This window comes from Athene noctua, chromosome 4 (assembly GCF_965140245.1).
Source record: "Athene noctua chromosome 4, bAthNoc1.hap1.1, whole genome shotgun sequence".
Classification (NCBI taxonomy): domain Eukaryota; kingdom Metazoa; phylum Chordata; class Aves; order Strigiformes; family Strigidae; genus Athene; species Athene noctua.
This window is the reverse complement of record NC_134040.1, coordinates 58849040-58867611: the sequence shown is the minus strand read 5'-3', so window position 1 is coordinate 58867611 and position 18572 is coordinate 58849040. Positions and strand designations below refer to the sequence as shown.

At 42.1% G+C, this 18572-nt stretch overlaps 1 protein-coding gene across 1 annotated transcript in view; it reads right to left on the bottom strand.

Moving 5' to 3' along the window:
- Positions 1 to 16388, bottom strand: part of PPA2 (inorganic pyrophosphatase 2) — a 38403-nt gene extending 22015 nt beyond the window's left edge. Inside the window, exons 1-5 of the mRNA XM_074905496.1 lie at positions 16146 to 16388; positions 14329 to 14393; positions 12558 to 12602; positions 4013 to 4066; positions 1416 to 1535 (exon numbers count right to left, since the gene is read on the bottom strand). Coding sequence (XP_074761597.1) covers positions 1416 to 1535; positions 4013 to 4066; positions 12558 to 12602; positions 14329 to 14393; positions 16146 to 16287 — 426 coding nt within the window. The 5' untranslated portion in view covers positions 16288 to 16388. The remainder of the gene's footprint in view (positions 1 to 1415; positions 1536 to 4012; positions 4067 to 12557; positions 12603 to 14328; positions 14394 to 16145) is intronic.
- Positions 16389 to 18572: the final 2184 nt, after the last annotated feature.

Below are 18572 nucleotides of genomic sequence, written 5' to 3'. Positions count from 1 at the left end.
CAAAGTGCTTTTTATTTAAGGCTGCATTATACCAGTACTATTCTCCTGCCCAGCTGCACCCCTCCACCTGTAGGTTAGAAGGAAAGCTTGCTAGGAATGGTATTGTCCTCTGGACAGTATAGCAAGTCCTGCAATAATGACAGTCCTACTGTTATTTTTTTATGCTGTGGAACAGAGAAGAAAACAGCAGCCACAAATATATAGCTTTAAGCCATATACTAAGGTTGAACCTCTGGCAACTGCTGATCCTGATGAAAAGCCTTCTTGTGATAATGGAGGCACTGAGCTGGATTTTGTTTGTTACAGTGGCTAGTAGGAATCTGGAGTATCATCTAGATGTCAACAAATGGAGGTTTAATGATCCAACTGGTATTTTGAAGTTATTGCAGAAAATAAAAATGACAATTATCTCCAGCTCTCTTGGACTCACAAGGCAACAAGGGAAGCTGAACACTTCTCCTGGGGAAAGTGTCATCAGTCCAAAATAATGCACTTTGTGAAGAAAAATGTTCAAATGTTTAGTTTTTGCTTTGTACTAAGGCACACATGAATTTCAAAACACTAAATGGAACTGCTGGTTTCCAACTACACCTACATGGAAACTTTGTCTACTGAGACTGCTGACTGGATAAGAACTTCATTGCTATACTCCAGCACCTGCCTCTTCACGGATGAAATAAACAAGCAGATTTTCAGGAGTTAACTTTCATTGCTTATGCAGTTAAGTGTAAAGAAAATAGATCATTCTTTCCTAGCTCCATCATGTTCTTTTTTTAAGTACTTATTAAAGTACTAATTTAAGTCCAATTTGTTGTTCACTGAAATGAATAAAGTTTAAAACTTTTCATTATGCTCAAAATTTCAGTCATTAGTTGGGCTTTTTCAAGGCTCAAAGTTTTGAATGTGTCATCATCAGTAAAGTCTCACAGTTCAGAGAAAAGGTAGCTAATGCAGTTGAGGTTTAATCTAAAAAAGAGCAGCCCTTGTGTTCCTCTTTGTTAGAGATATTTAAGAAACCCCAATTTAAATTTATGCTACAACACATGAAAATCCTATATTAGCTTTTTTAAAAAATGCCTTGTTTAAGCAGAAAAGGGCTACTTGACAAAGTATTCCTGGATAGCAGACCATGACAGTTTAATTCTGTCACTACAGCACAGAGACGCAGACTAAAGATCTGAGATTTCATGATCATTTAACTCCTTCCTGAAACACAACACATCCTTACACCCACACCCAAATTCTAATCAAAATTTATGGATACAATAAAGCTCAACATAAAAAATCCTAATTTACAAATGTATCAAAGAGAAACATCCCTCCTGCAACTGATTTGCATTCAGGTAGTATCCAAGATTTACAAGGCAATTTACAAAGAAGATAGAAAACTTTCACCATTATAACAAAAATGTTACCTGTGGGAGGGCACCATAATTCCATATATAACCCTTGTGAGGAAAGATATTTGCCACATATCGAAGCTTGCCTTTCTTTATATCTTGTTTAATGGGATTCAACGGCTCCTCAGTGGCAATCTAAGCAGATCATGAAAAAGAAAGAGAGAGAAAGAAAGAGATGGTGAAATGAAAAGCAATTCATTCTGTACCCAACCAGTTAGAAAGATCCATCTGGGAGCATGTGCTTGTGGTTTGAGAAGTATTAAAAGTACGATGGCCTCACTCTAAATCTCAAGGGTCATGTTCAAAAAGCAGCTTATTAAGGTTTTAAATAACGTTGTGAAGTATGCAAGAAAAAATGAATCTAGAAGAGAAAGTCATAAATTTATAAGGGGACTGTCATGATCAAACACAAATACTGGAAGAACTTAAGTTAGAAGCTCTTGCACTTTATAGTACAAGCTCAACTGACATGCAAATAGTGGCCCAAGTTCTTCTGACAACAGGGGCTTTGACAGCAACCGCAGAAGTGTTTCACCTTCTTCTCAGCCTCTGTTCATTACTCTCCTATTGACTACATCTCTTTTCTCCACCACCTCTCAGCACACAAATGCTTTTTCACAAGCACAAGTTCTGCATAGTCACCAAATGCCAACTTAACACAGATTTGGAACCAGTTAAGCCACCGTTAGAAGAAAGCATTCTTCTTCCCAAAGAAGCACTCACAGAAGGACTAAGCTAATAACAGTTTATTATTGTCATCCTCCCCAAAAGCTCAAATACAAACCCACTGCCATGTGAGTTACCTACCACACACCAGCTAATTCACCGTAACATCTTTGTGACACGCCACACCACAATCCAATCCATGTTAGCTTGGCTCTTGTTTACAAACACTCATCTGAATGGCTTCACATTTGTTACAGGCTCAGTGGTTACACTGACTCAGGCAGTACACAGCTTGTGTGCCTAAGCACACACCTCTTACCCTATACTTGTTTTACAACATCCTTGTAATTTACCTAAAGCACCACCACCAAAGCCATCTCAAAGAAATTCCACCTTTTTGAACCACACCAAACTGTCAACAGCATGAACTTATTCCACAGGTAAACCCTCCCCAAGAGCTGAGATCAAGGTTCACATATTTCTGGTTTCATGCTTGATTCTACCTGCTTCTGGTGCTAACTTAACAATGGAGACCTCAAACAGGCCACCTGGCACTTTGAGAGAAGCAGAGTTCAGCAACACTTTTTCTTGATGTAAACCAGGACAAAGAGGAGTAACTAACAACAGCAGACAAAAGTCTCAGGAAAAGCACCTTCAGTAAAAGCAAGGGAAGAACAACTGAAATACAACAAATTGATGAGCAGGAGATCTGGTACTGGGGATGTAAGAGTGGGAATCATTCATCCTAAGGCAAGGTTTAATTTTCTAGTCTCCATTCCATGTGAGGGAATCTCAGCACAGAGATGTAGACAAGATTTGGTATTAGCACCTTACCACAGTCTGGACTGAAGGGCTGCCAAGACAACTGCCTTAATAATTAATGCAGGAAATTTCAAGTATATTAAAAGTTACAGATTAGAAAACCACATGCGGTCTCCTCTATCAAGCAAGAAAAGTCTAAACCCACTAATTTCTGAACCTACGAAGACAGCAAACATTTCTACCCTTGACATAATGTGCCAAGAGAAGGGGAGGAAGAACAACCTAAGCTTTACGCAAACAGTTCAAATAGCATTGTCAAAGTGAAACTCTGCAAAAGAGAACCCAGCTTCCACAATAAATCATCATCCTAAAATATAAGGTAAATCTCCAAAGTAACCCTGCTTGTGGAGTAACAACTGCGGTGGTAAACACAGTTCAAATGGTTTTCTAGCATCAGGGAAAGGAGAAAATAAAATCGTGAATAAACAGGCTGGGGAGGTTCTTTGGTGTTACTTTTAACAATCAAAATAGTTAACAGCTTAACCACAAACTTCCTCAAAAGCATCTGGGAAGCATCCGTAAAATTAATACAAATGTTCAGGAAGGTAGGATATATCCTGGTGAGATCTGTTGTTTCACAAACACTACATTATTCAGCTTCTCTATTGTAACTGCAGAGGAACAACCCACTAGGCTCTACTTTTGAAAGTACCTACTCCTGCAGGGAGATATTTTAATCAGTGAGGTCCCCAAGTATTTTTTCTGTCACAAGGAAATGCTTTTTAACTTGCAACTCCTCAGGATGTGGCCTAGCACACTATACGGTGGAAATGAAAAGAACTCAATTCTGAGTGGAATACTCTATGAGCAAGCAAGAGTAAAATTAAATGTTGGACAATGTCCTGCAAGCCAGTACTCTAGGACTGTGTAGTGCAGGTATGCTGCACTCTGCAGTCAGAGGGCTGTCAAGAAGCCGTGCTCACCTGCAGAAGGAAAACAAAATGAGAACCTCAACGCTTGTTATAATCGCAAGGAAAGTGTCCATATGCACAACTTCAAATTAATTTTTTAACAGAGAAAATTTTATGTATAGAGTAATCCACATTCTGATTAAACTGACTGCTGAAAGCAACTGCATTGTCATAACTTTCATAAATACCCATATAATAATTTTTCTTAATTACCTCCATTTTTGCATTTGTCCAACGAGGCACTTCTACAATCATATTAAACAGGACCTGAAACATAAAATGACAGAACTGAAGACAAAATCCACTTGTCACTTAGTATTTTACAATAAGACAAATTCTGTCCTCTGTATTCAGCATCAACATACATCACATCCTCCTGTTCCAGCTCCTTTATGTTAAGTACAAGTCGTTAAGTGCCACACAGTGATATTCAGCCCCCTTGATTCAACATTTTCCCACCTCACCCTATTGAAAACGTGAACAACTACAAGTAGTGGAAATCCACATGATGTTTTTTATTCCTGTATCAATATTACTCTTCACAAAATATTCAGTCAATGGAATGATTTGCCACAAGGCAGGGGTTCAGTCTACTAGTCAAAGGGGATTGGACGTTTCTACAGTACATAGTTAGCTTCCCTCAAGCACTGGAAAGGATGATGCTTTGTTTTTTTCCCCTGTGGATTTATTAATTCAGACCCTCCTCTTTTGCCTATTCATTTTTTTCAAAATCCATGCAAATGCAACAACCACCAACATTCCTGATTCTCAGTCAAATCTGCTTGAAGTAAGGCAAAATGAATCCAAAAGTGACGGCAGAGGAAGACATGGACCCAGATAACCTCATGTTTGTGTTAGCCTTCTTCCTAAAAAAAACAAACTGAAAGTTGTTTTAAGAAGGGGGGTATGGGGCAATAATCATAACACACGTAAACTCTCATGTTTTTAGAGGAAAAATAAGTTATCTATGTCCTTCTTGCTGAGGAGGTTAAAGTGACGTTTTCCAGAGAAAAACTGTGTAATTGCCGTAAGGTTTCCTCTTCTGAAGCTGTCAGAGTTAGGCACTACCAAGGAGTAAAGTATTAATTGAAATGGGTGAGTAGACCAAATCACCCAGATATGTCTACAACTTGTTTTCTCCTAGTTTACTAACATAATCTCAAAATATCACATTGCCTGGGACATCTCTTCACAGCCAAAGAAAACTCACATTGGTATCAAAAATCGCAACAGTTCAGTGTTTTTGCAGAGATTTGTAGGAAAAAAATATATAGTTAACCTAGATGAAGATTTACACTGACTCTTTAACTACACTGCAGTTAAGGCTCAGGCAGACCAATATTCGTATTTTTGCTCCTTGTATCCTGCAGCTCCAACAAACAAATACCATTACTGGGGTCAATGCCACAGTCTGATTAAAGTAATTCCGGTGGTTCTATGATCTCCTCCCAAACAAACCTGGAATATGTTAAGTAAGAAAGCAATGGAAAACCCCAACTGTCACTCAGCGTTTCTCCCATGAGATCACACGCTATGTACAATCCTGACAGCAAATTCCTGGTAAATTTACATTCAACTTGCCATCCATAAGTACTGTGCCCATACTGCAATCAGTGGCATGTCAGATGGAATCACTTTCCCCAATCAGATCATAACCAAATGAAACAAAAAAAAAAAACAAAAAAGAAAGAAAAAAGAGAAAGGTGCTTCAGATCAGTTTCATGAAGTACATCTTACATACATAAGAACAGCTCAAACAGAGAAGTAATCAGAAAGAGAGCTCAAAGATGTCAACACTAAGGAAGCAGAAGAAAGCAACATACATGCAGCAGCAGGTAAGGGAAGGATTGGAAAACAGCCAAATAAAGTCTGCACATACATCTGGGAAACACTTGGAAAAAAGAAATACACAGCATGAGAGCCAGTGCTGACAAGCAACTCTTAGGGAACTGCCAAGCAGGTCAAGGAATTGTTCTGACTGGTAGCTACAGGCAGAAAACTTACAAGTACTCCTGGAGTTATACATAATGTCTTCCCCTCCACCACAGTCCTGTATTTTTGTTGTTTAGATGTCACTGTATGCCTTCCTGACCTTGTCTAATACAATGGCTTCGGCAGCCTGTAAATCTTGGGTTTGAGCTTTAATTGGTCAAGAGTTATTCCAGGTCTTTAACAAAACAGCTCTCAGGGCTGGACAACAATTGGACTGAAATGAATACAATGCTGCTCTCAAAAACAAAAAAAAACCCACTTGGATATAACTCAGCTCTAAGACCAGGTCCTCATAACTTGTGGTATCAATCAAATGTGAATTGTCAAGAGTCTTAAATGTGACAGCCTGACAGATTAATCTGTATGCAAAAAAAATCCCTGAAAGTACTCTGTCTAATGCTAAGCCGCCACAAGCATTTACAAGAGATTAATAACTTCATGCAGTGCTTACATTTAAAAATAAAAAGTTTTATTTATAGGGCAATCACTTTTTCACAGTGATGAGACAGGATTCACTAGTGTGGAAAGGAGAGCATATACTAGATAATTTGACAGATAGACAGATATATACTCCTCTGTTTTTTTAGGGTTTTTTTCCTCCTCTTTCCTACCCTGTTTCCCTCTTTATCTAAATATCATGCAGGAATTTTTCCATCACTCTTATTTTCCCAGACCAAGCGCCTATTCCTTTTAACCACTTGAAAGTTCTTCCCCACCCCTTGCTGCAAAACCATGCCTACCTCAGCTGCAAACAGAAATGCAAGTGTCAGACACCACCTGTCTTCACAGATTACTATCTGCATATGCCATTCAGTGGTTAGTTTTGGATAGTGAATGCATCTGATAATTGATATTTTTATTTTAAATCACTAAACCCAAAAATTCCACCTCACCAAACTCCCAAATGGGCACTTCTACCCCCTTCATGCAATGGTGAGATCATTTCAACATTCCATTTGACACACCTTCCAGCGATAGAAAAAAGATCTCACATGAAATGAAAACTATTACTTTGGAAAGTTTACCATTTAACTGCCTTAGTATGACAGCAGTCAACTGGTCTGCTTATGAGATTGCTGCTTGCTGCAGTCCAAACTTAATCCAACTCTGCAAGCACCTAATGTAGAAGGGGCTCCACTTCATGACAGCAGACTGTACAACAGGCCAGATGGAGTAGTTCCTATAGGCTAGCCTCACGACAGCTCTGCTGGCTGATGGTTTCTTCAGGACAGTCTCCTGGAGCATGCAAGAGAGGGGGAAACCGTTTCCTAGATTCAGAAAAAGGGACAGAACCCATCTGCTAGGGAAGTGTCCTGACAGAGCCCAAGAGGAATTTTCAATCCAGGTTATTAAGCAGCTTGTTTGACTTTGGGTTAATGTGAACACAAGACAGACATATGTACTTATGGCTCTAGTATACCTTGAAAAGGTGATGGGGAAAAAAAATAATCCATTTGCTCAACAGAGCAGTCAAAAGTGCATTTCCTAATTCCTAAAACTGAATACAAAAATCAGCAGAAAATTACATCAGAAGGAGCAACAAGTACATTTAAACGATATCCTTTATTTCCTAAGAACTGCATGCTAACTACATTACATGGGAACTCACATAGGATGTAAATAAATGTTTGCTTTATCGGGGTGTTTTCTTTAGTACTGGCTGGCAATTCACTACATTTCATTTCAGTTGAACATCATTTTAAATGTATTATGACATCATGTTTGCGGAAACAAGCAAAAGCCTCTCTCACACAGAGAACAGGAACAGTTTTTGTTTTCTGAAATAAGAAAACAAAACCAGGAAAATAAAAAAGATACACAAATATACTTCAACATACTTATACAGCAAGTGTTGAGAAAAGCAAGGAAAATAGACAGTCGTACCCAGGTAAACTGTGAGTCAGCATTCTCTCCATTAAGACTGATGGGCAAAAACAACTGCTAGCTCTGGCTTCTTACAGAAGATAACTCATTTTGATCAGGGTTTGTTATTACAAACCTCAGTATCACAGGAAGAAAAAAAAAAAAATATATAAAAAAGCACATTTGTGACACTATTTTACAACCACAACCTACCCTTCTGGACTCACTCGCATACATGCTTCTCAGAAACAATTCTTCCTTACCTAACTTTCCCTTTTTTGTTCAACTATTTCCTTTCCCAGTCTTCCAAAGTTCCTTCGTAGGAGCATGTGAGGGGAGGGTTTTGAACAGGTATGATTTTGCCCAGGAGTTGCAACATTTAATGCTCAACTCTGAAGGTTCAGCTAAATTGAAGCAGAAATGGAGCAACCAATGCAGAGCAAGGAAAGTGACAAAAAAAATAAAGAGAGGAACAGAAACTCAATATAATTTCATAAAATGACAAACATCACCACTTTTTAAGGCCTGATTGCCATCCACCATCACTCCCGCATGACAGGGAGAAGAGATATGCTAAAGGTTACAATTACCTTAATCATTTTTGTAGCAGAGTGGTTAAAAAAAAAACCCTGAAAGCATTAGAGGCAACATTTGGGGGCTTCTTGACCCTTCCTCACTGAGACACTCTGAGCTGACAAGACAGAAAGTAAAAGCAGCTGTCATTTCAATTTCTTTTCTGTCTGCTCATTTACAGTCTTGCAGGGATTCTCACCAGCCATCAACTGAGCATGCACCTGAGGACTAACGAGAACGAAAAAGATGAGCCACAGTCCAGTAGCATTGTGAACAAAGGACAATGTTTAAAAGGAAAAAAGAAGAAAAAAAGAAAAAAAAAAGGAAAATAAGGACTGTGATGAAATACACCCAGAAATAAATTGAGAAGGGCTTGCTTATAAAATGAGTATCCATGTTATAAGCATTCCCAATGTATCACTTGCTACATGGTATTTGCCAGTGAAAACAACAAACCAAATGCCAGTAACATCTGGAGACCAAGTATACTGTATTTAAATGAGAAGACAGTGGAACTTTTCCAATATAAATTAACATGTCACATAACAAAAAAAGGAATGCAGTGCCCAGCATAAATGCAAAGTGATTGCAGCCTCATCATAGTGTACTGCCCTAACGTTACAGTGAAAAGGGAATCACAAACACTATGTCAGTTTTTAACCACAAGTATCCCAAAAGTGGTGTCAGGCATATTCTCTGATAAACTAGTTACTGGATACATTCACCTGCAATACTACTCAATATACAACCGTGACATGAATGAAAACGAAATATTGACCTTCTGAAGTTTAAGGAACTATTTATTTGAAGTTAAGCTTGATCAAATCACTGATGCAACTTTCTCGGTAAACCAAGTCTACTCCATTAGATTTTAACTGGACTGCTGAGTGAAGATTACTTCTATTCTCAGTATTTGCTAATCTACAAGAGCATAAAACAAGGCCTGCAGCTACTGGACACGTCCATAGAAAAAGGCTGGGAAAGTTCAAGACTCAGGATGAAAGCTTCACTGATAGCTAAGATTTGGAACACACAAATCCCTGAATACACATAATGGACACACTACAGCCCACATTACACATACTAAAAAAAGGTCTAATGTGACCAAAGAAGGCTGTAGTTCAGACGGAATAAAAAGTCAGTACAAAGTGTGCACCTGTACTGCACGAGAAACAGTGACAGCTTTTCTTATGAAACATACCAACTTTATCATAAGACAACTCTGACACCAGTTTTGAACACTGAAGGATGAGGTCCTCCATCAGATCACCTATTCAGGCTGCATGATCACTCAGATGACACCTTATATCTCACCTGACTAGTTAATTTATCAGAAGTTTTTGCCTGACAGAAGCAATTCAGCTGAAGTCCACAAGGGCATTCCAGCACTGCACAACCCACAGGATACAACAAAACAAAAGCTGTCTTGTTTCCTTCTTTGTAATTTTTTTTTCAAATGCTCTTCTGGGTGTCTGCAAGTTAGAGGACTATAACCTCTACATGCTTGGACAGATTCCTTACCAAGGCCAACATTTTAAATAAAACTTTGTATTCAAGAACACCTGGGTCCTCTGAACGACATGACATGTGAATACTTTACCAAAGACATACAATGACAAGTAGATTAGAAACCCATTCACTACAGCAGGGAAGCAACATGTCACATTTGTCTTGAAAAGAAAACAACAACCTCTTCAAACCTTCTTCCTGATAGACATGGAAGACCATATTCAACAATCTGCCTCTGACAGTTTTAACTGTAACCACAGTGGGAACATCCAGTCTTCCAGACAGAGATGGGAAACTTTTGATACTTTTCAGAGATATTTATGTTGGCAGGAGTGGATTCCAAGTGCTTGTAATGCTTAAGACAAAGCACAGGTTCAGACTGCAAGCTGGTGATAATTCTGAGACTGAAGCTGAATATGATTTCTTTCAGCACAGTTTCTCCCTCAAAATAACCTCTCTAGTCTTCAAACAGCCAAAAAACATCTGTGAAAGCAGAAAGATCAGTTGTCAACAGTTGGCTGCACAGCAAAATTTAACTGAAATTTGGTAAAGTCTAAAATGTTTCAAGAAATGGCTGCACTACTGAGAAAAGTGCATACAGAAACACCATGACATTTCCCTTAGAACTACACACTGAGACTGCAAAACAGCTAACAGACTTGTATGATGTGCATTCTCCTACCCCATGAATGCTGAAAGCTGAAACTTCTCTATTTTGAAACTTGTTTTCCTGGCATCAGGAACACCAAGAACAACTTAAAGTAGATTAGACAGACTGAAGAGACTCATGCAGAATTATCTTCATTTTCCATAGCTAAACTGCCATCTGATGAACACCAGTTCAGCATAATCTAACACTCTTAAAAGGGCTTGCCCTTGTCGAAAGTAACAAGTAACTGTCACCCTAAAAGCACAAGTTTTAAAGATGCCACTGTGTTTCCAGGGCAAGAGGAACTATCACCTTTGAATTCTGGCCAAATTCAGTGCAAGGATCAACTGAACACCAGGTTATCAATAATAGCCTTTGCATCCCTAGACAACAGTAAGGAGTACAGTGCTTCAAAGGTCTTCAGGAATCAGTACATGGCATTAAATTCCTCATTGCCCCTTTAACCCCTGATTAAGCCATGCTTTCCCTATATACAAACACACAGGGATGCATTTCTCACTACGTCAAGGTGAGGAGAGCTTCTGAAGAGGCCAGTGTTAAGAAACTGCTTTCCTGAACACAAAGATCCCTCTATTTTCTCTCTTCTCCCCAACAGCCAAACACGATGATGAAAAAGGGTTTTCTAAATTATTTGCATTCTCACATTTCGCCATCTAAGACCAAGCATGTTTGCGAAGCCCACAGCCTGCATGTTTGCTTACTTGAATCAGAAGCCTACAAAGACTGGAATGTACCTTTGCCTTTGCTCATTTTCTGTAGTTCTATTAAATCCCAGTCCAGAGTTCTCTCATAGCAGGAGTTATGTGAAGCAGCTTTCAGAGTCTACGCTGGCCCAGGAAGCAAGAGCTGCTTAGCCTCACTGGCATTTTTTTCCCCCCACTCCGCAGATCCAGAGATCAGAAAAAGGGTACTAGAAATGTGGTTTTCAGCAAGCTATTATGCTTCCCACTACACAGACAAATGCAGTTTTGAACAGTTTTAGACACTGCATAAAACAGGCTTCGCAACTGGTACTATCACAGTATTCCTAAGCAGGTAAGAAACAGAAAACTTGACTACCAGCAAGAGCAGTAATTAAGAATTCATGCTGCAAGACAATGATTTCAGAGAAAGGCTACTGGCACGTACTGCTTCTCCTCAATGATTCATCTTTCATGCATGATTCTCTGTCTACTAAATCGTACTTAAACAGGCATCAAGTAACAGGAAATCTAAAAAGCGTTACCTAGGCACTGTAGCTTCAATGAATCACAGGGCAAAGGGAAAGAAAATATATAGTGCAGGATTGCATGGGGACTGTTGTACAGAAGAACCAGTGTACCACACACTAATTGCAGAACTATGAGAACCTAGACAGTTAAGACAGTTCTTTCACATCAGATGGGTAGTTACAGTTTTGCAATATGACGGGACAAACAGATATGAGAAGATTGGGACACACACCCACACACCATGGTGTTAAAGAATAGTTTGCTTCATTTTTTTCTTTCACTTTCTTCTACTAAGTTTTAGGTACTCCTACACCAGGGAAAGCACTGCAAAAAGTGCTACATTTTGGAAAAGACACCTGCACAAACATATCTTGTTTCACAGAAAAAGCCTGAGCAGACCTTCCATGGTTTTTTGGGCTTCTGCTAAGTCTAACTTCAGCGATGATTAATGCTGAACCATTAGCAGATGTGACTTTTCTCTCTTTGGGCTCCCAGATGAGTATCAAAACAACAATTCTAAAAAGCAGATACTAAGTCTAATTTCTGCCCTATAACATACTTATGATTTCTGAAGTTTTGTATATATACGAAAGATTACCCACAGTCACAGCATAATGAATATTTCATTAATGGAGATTTTATGGTAAATGTTTCTGAATGCAATAGCAAAAAAGTTAACATATTTATGCTGCAATAGTCATAATGAACTTTTCAAAGACTGGTATAAAAGTCTTTGCCTTTGAGAACATCTTGATGAATAAAAGAATGCTGACATTTCTGGCTCATTCAAAGAGGAGAATATTAAATCCCTTTAAGCCTTCTTCTCCTAAAAGACTTGCATTTAAAGATACGCCAACCATATTCAGTGAGAGCAAGTTCACTCTGCAGAACAGTGATGTTGGAAAGGGAATAGTAAAAAAAAAATAAAGCTTAGCAGTACCTCAGCTCCAGTAGTCTTTGACCTCTTTGCTGGAATCTCTTTATCCTATAGAGGAAGAGTGAAGTAAAGAGTGTACAAAGAAAATTAGAGAGCAATACTGTATTCACATAAATACAGACAACAGTAGTTTTCAATGCAATTGAAACATCCCTTTGTGGGCATAAAGGCCTACACTACAACTTTTAAAAGTAAGTACTCAGTTCTCTTTCATTGTGAAATTATAACTTTCCAGCTGTTAACAGAGGAAGATAAAAATGTACATGGACACATCCGCTTTCTCCCAGCTACTAAAAAATTTAAGCAGTATTTTAGGCCTGTCCTCAACTGAAAAACAGTCATCCTTCTGTTCAGCTGAAAAAGATAAAAAACAAAATAAACAAACAAAACCAGTATGAAAAAATAAGGCTGGAGTTATCCATCACAAAATAAAGTCCACAAAATTAGGACTAGGGAAAGGAAAGAATATAACATACAACTCCTTATGTCCTCTTCCTGAAAAGAAGGCAAAATTAACAGAGACCTTCACAATAACTCCTTTCTTGCTCCCCCTTCAGGACCCTATATCCTGTGGAATCCTTGCTCACACACCAAAATTAAAGCCTCTCCACACTGATCAGACATCACTGTACTATAATCTACAGAAAAATCAGAGACTATAATCCACCTCTTCAAACCTTAAACTCTAGATGCAGGGACAGCAAAGCCCCCAGGAAACACGTGATGAAAATGCCCATGGCTTTTCCAACAACAGCACTCACTGAACAGAGCATCTTAGTAATGACTCTCTGAATGAGACTTACCTCTTCCACAAAGCAGCATGCTTAGGGTCTTGCTGATCAAAAAGGTTTCATGCCTATTTTTAATCTCTCAGTTTAAGTAAGTCAAGACATTGGTTCATTAGTTCAGAAGTCTCATCCTGAACATGTTAGAGCTGCTGACCTTTCTCACCATTCATATCATCCATAGAGACCCAGCAACAAATCAAGAAAACGTCCCAAACCTTCCCAACCTGTTTGTGTAACAAGCATACCATAATAAGCAACCCTAAGTCTAAACCAAAGACTGGCAGTTCCCACTGGTGACATATAAAACAGGCGTTTCATTATTGCTATAATGAAACTCCAGGGAGTGTGGCTAACAAGACGTGAAAGTGCTCAGCTGCACCTCACGCCTTGTAATTCTCCGAAGGTGCGATTACCACTTTTCTCTTGGGCATTATTGTTGGCTTCCAATTATAATGCTCCTTTTGGAAATTTAAAGAAATACACCGTAAGATACATAATCACGTGCAGTACGTCTCCTACTGCAAGGAAACGTACACTTTTAATTGCAGATGTAGAAAATTGCCAAATTAAGAAGAGTAATAGTAAGAATTAATTCAAGCACCCATAAACACGAACATTAAACACAGAGAAGTAACGTAAGATACAGTGAGGGCTCCCCCTGCCCTCAATCACCTGGAGACTCAGAGACGTCTATGCTGGTCTACACAGTAATCATCATGTTTCACTGCAAGATACTGAACTCAGCAGAGAAAATTGGGTGGAGTTATTGTGCCTGTATTACATAAGAAAACAGCCTGCGTTAAAGTGGTAATTTCTGATACTATAAATTTAATTTCTGATACTATAAATTTGTCCGTTAATTGATAAAAAACCAAAATAAACAAAAAACAACCAGCGATGGCTTTTAAAAACTGTATTTGTACCTAAAGAATACCAACAAAACTGTTATTTTGAAATTAACTGTGGTTCAAGGCATAAACACATACCTCTTTAGATCCAGCAAACAGTGGAATGTCATGAAATGGCGAAATATATTTACCATCTGCATTCTCTGAAAAACAAAACAAAAAAGTATCATTACAAATCTAAAGATATGCCAGAAGACGTTGGTACTGCTACTGTGCTTTACAGATGTATGATATATCACAATTATGCATCAGTTAAAACTTTTTCTGAAGTTTAATTCCAAGGACTAAAATATAACCTACGTGTAGGACAAGGAATTTGATTGTTTGACAAGGATTACACTGGAATCATAATCATTGCTTTAGTATTCAATACAACACTTTTCTTCTAACTACCTGTCAATACAAGCTACATAAAGATGACGGAGGAAAAAATACCAGGGGAACCTCATTTCCATGAGTTATCAGTAAATTCATCTGGGTTTCTAGCAATGCTGCCCTTGTGACTTCACTGTATCTCTAATAGAGTTTCATGACCACAAAGAGAAAATCCTCCCACACAGTAGGCCAAAGTCTGACCAAAAGAGTAAGTGAGGAATGTGACAATTGTTCAGGCCCTAGACATGAAACACCACATCTCAAAAACAGAAATTGACATTAGCTTAAAGGGGGCCCAGTTTGCACCTCAGCCTTGCTCTCACTGTAGAAAGGAGCAAAATTCATTGTTGATGTTTAAGCTTTTCAAACTACTCAGAAATTTTTCAATAATACTAAAAGCCCAAGTACTGCATCAAAACAGAAACATCAACAACAATATAAGATGCTAACACAAATCCCAAGGAACTTCTCCTCTGCTAAGCCCTAATCACTGTAAAGGAAAAAGCAGACAAGGGACTTCATTTAGCTTTGGACTGCACTTTGACCACCTCTGCAAAGGGTAAACGGTAGTTGGTTTTGCAACTCCTGGAAGCTTCTCAGATGCTCCTCCCAAAAAACCAAAGTTTAGTAGTAGGCTGCTTATTCCCACTAACTAAAGTGACTTTCTCTAGATGATCTCCTGCACTGGCAGTCCCCTAGGGACTGAGCACAAGGCATCTCTGGCATGGTAGCGGTGACAGGGTACAGAACGCCTCCTTTGCTTCTCTCACACTACCAGACGTCAGCATTAACTGCTTGTAAGTCAACAGACCAAAACTGTACAAAACCATAGCTAGAGAAGTGGCATACAAACAAACAACGTTACTACTAAAATGCGTAATACTGAGACTGCACGCCACCAGCTCTCAGCGGGTTTGGAGAACCCTCCTGGAGCTCTGCCCATGCCCTTCTGGTGCCTCTTGCTGCTGCTGGCCCCACAGGCCCCTCAGGCTTGAGGCCCCGTGTTTTGGACGCCAGCCTCCCCTCACCGTGACGTTTCTGGAGAGAGGGCTGGCCTCGTCCCAGGTGACAGGCCATGCTCCCCCTGGGCAATCATACCGCAGAGGTGAGATGAGGCAAGGGTCCCAAGGCTGTCCTTGGGGTCCCTGAGCACCCCGCGGCCTCTGCACCCAGGCTGCCACAACACCGCACCGCGGCAGCGCTTCAACCCCGCAGCCCCAGCACCTCCTCACCCTCCAGAGGCCTTCGCAGGGCTGGTGACGGGCACGGCTGTGCCGCGCACACCAGGCCCAGCATCCCCTCCAAAAGCCCATCTGCCAGGAAACCCCCTCACACCCTCCACAAAAGAATGCCCCCCTGGAGTTGAAGGCGGGAGCTCAGGGGCGACAACTCAGCCAGCCCGAGGGACCTCGGCGGGAGCGGGCGGCCGCTGGGGCAGCCGCTGCCGCCGCCTCTCCCCGCCGCGACCCCCGCGAGGCGGGGAAGGAAGGGGCTCGTCGAGCCCGGGGGCTGCTACTTACTAAAGTAGAGGCGGTAATCGGGAGAGTTGGGCCGCCCCCGCTGCTCCGTGCCGTAGCGGGCCATGGCGCCGAGGCAGCGGCGCGGCGGCCGCCCCCAGCCCCTCACCGCCAGCAGCCGCCCCAGCCCCGGCGGCGCGCGCATGATGGCGGCGGCCGCCTTCCCTCCCCTTCCTGCGGCCGCCGGGCCTGCGCCGCTCAGCTCAGCTCAGCTCAGCGCCACTCCGGCCCCCTGCCCCGCCTGCCCGCGCCGGGAAACAGCGGAGGGTGCTGCCGGCCGCCGGGGGCTGCTCCCCTGTCCCCCTCCCGCCTCACCGGCGAGGAGGAAGAGCCGCCGCCTCACGCCCTGCCGCGGCTGCCACCTGAGGGAGGGCGCGACCGTTGGCCCCCGGGGGCTCCATTGAAAAGGCGGATCTGTTGGTGGATGCGTTTATGAAAGGCAGGTCCTGCTTGACAAACCTGATCTCCTTCTATGACAGAGTGACCTGCTTATTGGATGAGGGAAAGGCTGTGGATGTAATTTACCTTGACGTTAGCAAGGCTTTTGACACCGTTTCCCACAGCATTCTCCTGGCAAAAATGACTGCCCGGGGTTTGGACAATCGCACACTTTGCTCGGTTAAAAAATGGCTGGATGACCGGGTCCAGAGAGTTGTGGTAAACGGAGTTAAATCCAGCTGGCGGCCAGTCACGAGTGGTGTCCCCCAGGGCTCGGTGTTGGGGCCACTCCTGTTTAACATCTTTATTGATGGTCTAGACGAGGGGATCGAGTGCACCCTCAGTCAGTTTTCAGCTGACACCCAGTTGGGTGGGAGTGTTGATCTGCTCGAGGGTAGGGAGGCTCTGCAGAGAGACCTGGACAGGCTGGAGCCATGGGCTGAGGCCAACTGGAGGAGTTTCAATAAGGCCAAATGCCAGGGGCTGCCCTTGGGCCACAACAACCCCCAGCAGCGCTACAGGCTTGGGGAACAGTGGCTGGAGAGCTGCCAGTCAGAGAGGGACCTGGGGGTGTTGACTGACAGCCCGATGAACAGGAGCCAGCAGTGTGCCCAGGTGGCCAAGAAGGCCAATGGCATCCTGGCTTGTGTCAGCAATAGCGTGGCCAGCAGGGACAGGGAAGGGATCTGTCCCCTGTACTCGGCACTGGTGAGGCCGCCCCTCGATTCCTGTGTTCAGTTTTGGGCCGCTCACTACAAAAAGGACATTGAATGACTCGAGCGTGTCCAGAGAAGGGCAACGGAGCTGGTACAGGGTCTGGAGCACAGGTCGTACGGGGAGCGGCTGAGGGAACTGGGGGGGTTTAGTCTGGAGAAGAGGAGGCTGAGGGGAGACCTCATCGCCCTCTACAGCTCCCTGAAAGGAGGGTGCAGAGAGCTGGGTTTGAGCCTCTTTAGCCTAGTAGAAAGCAACAGGACAAGAGGGAATGGCCTCAAGTTGCACCAGGGAAAGTTCAGACGATATTAGGAAGCATTTCTTTACAGAAGGGGTTGTTGGACATTGGAATGGGCTGCCCAGGGAGGTGGTGGAGTCCCCATCCCTGGAGGTGTTTAAGAGTAGGGTCGATTTAGAGCTTAAGGATATGCTGTAGGTGGGAACCGTGCTAGGCAAACGGTGGGACTAGATGATCTCCAGGATCCTTTCCAACCTAGATGATTCTGTGTGTGGAGGTTTTTACTGAGGGGGTGGCTGCTGCTGGGCCCAGGCACTGCCCCGTTTTCCCTGTGGGCCCCAGGAGGTGCTGCTTCCCCCTACTGAGGCCAGGGTGAACACCTCAGAGCAAGATGGAGGCTGTCAGCAGCCCTCACAGGCCCAACCTCAAGGGAGAGCTCCACCGAGTTGAGAATAAGAATAAAAAAAAAAAAATTCTTCGGGTGGCAGGTGTCCCTCAGCGGGAGCCAGACAACTCTGGGCAGGTGGTACCCCAGCTGTGCCCTCGCTGAGGTGCTTTCAGGCCACCAGCACTGCCAAAAGTGTGGAGGTAAAATTGGGGGTGATGGTAGAAGGGTTGTTACCCTCACCTGAGCCCCATGTAGCTGTGAAGACCCTTCCTGGCTGCTCCCTGGGGACAGAAGTGTTTATTTCTTCACAGCATGTGCAGTTTAATGTCACCCAAGCCAGTCTGTCTGTGCTGCTTATATGCAGGCTATTTGCATGGGTTCCCAATAGTAGATGCGTTTTTTATTTTGAACCCTGCTGATACTTACATTGGATTCTCATCTGTATTCAGGTTGTGATGTTTTTAAAGTTTATTACCCCTACATATGGTCCAATATATATTTATTTACCTGTACAAGCTGGGAAGTGAAATACACTGTGGCCAGGAGTCCCTGTAAGACGCACAAAGTCTGAGCACAGAGTTCTCCATTGCCTTGTGTTGCAAATGTGGTCTTATCGAAAGCTTTCTCATCTGTAATGAGAAATCAGCTGTGA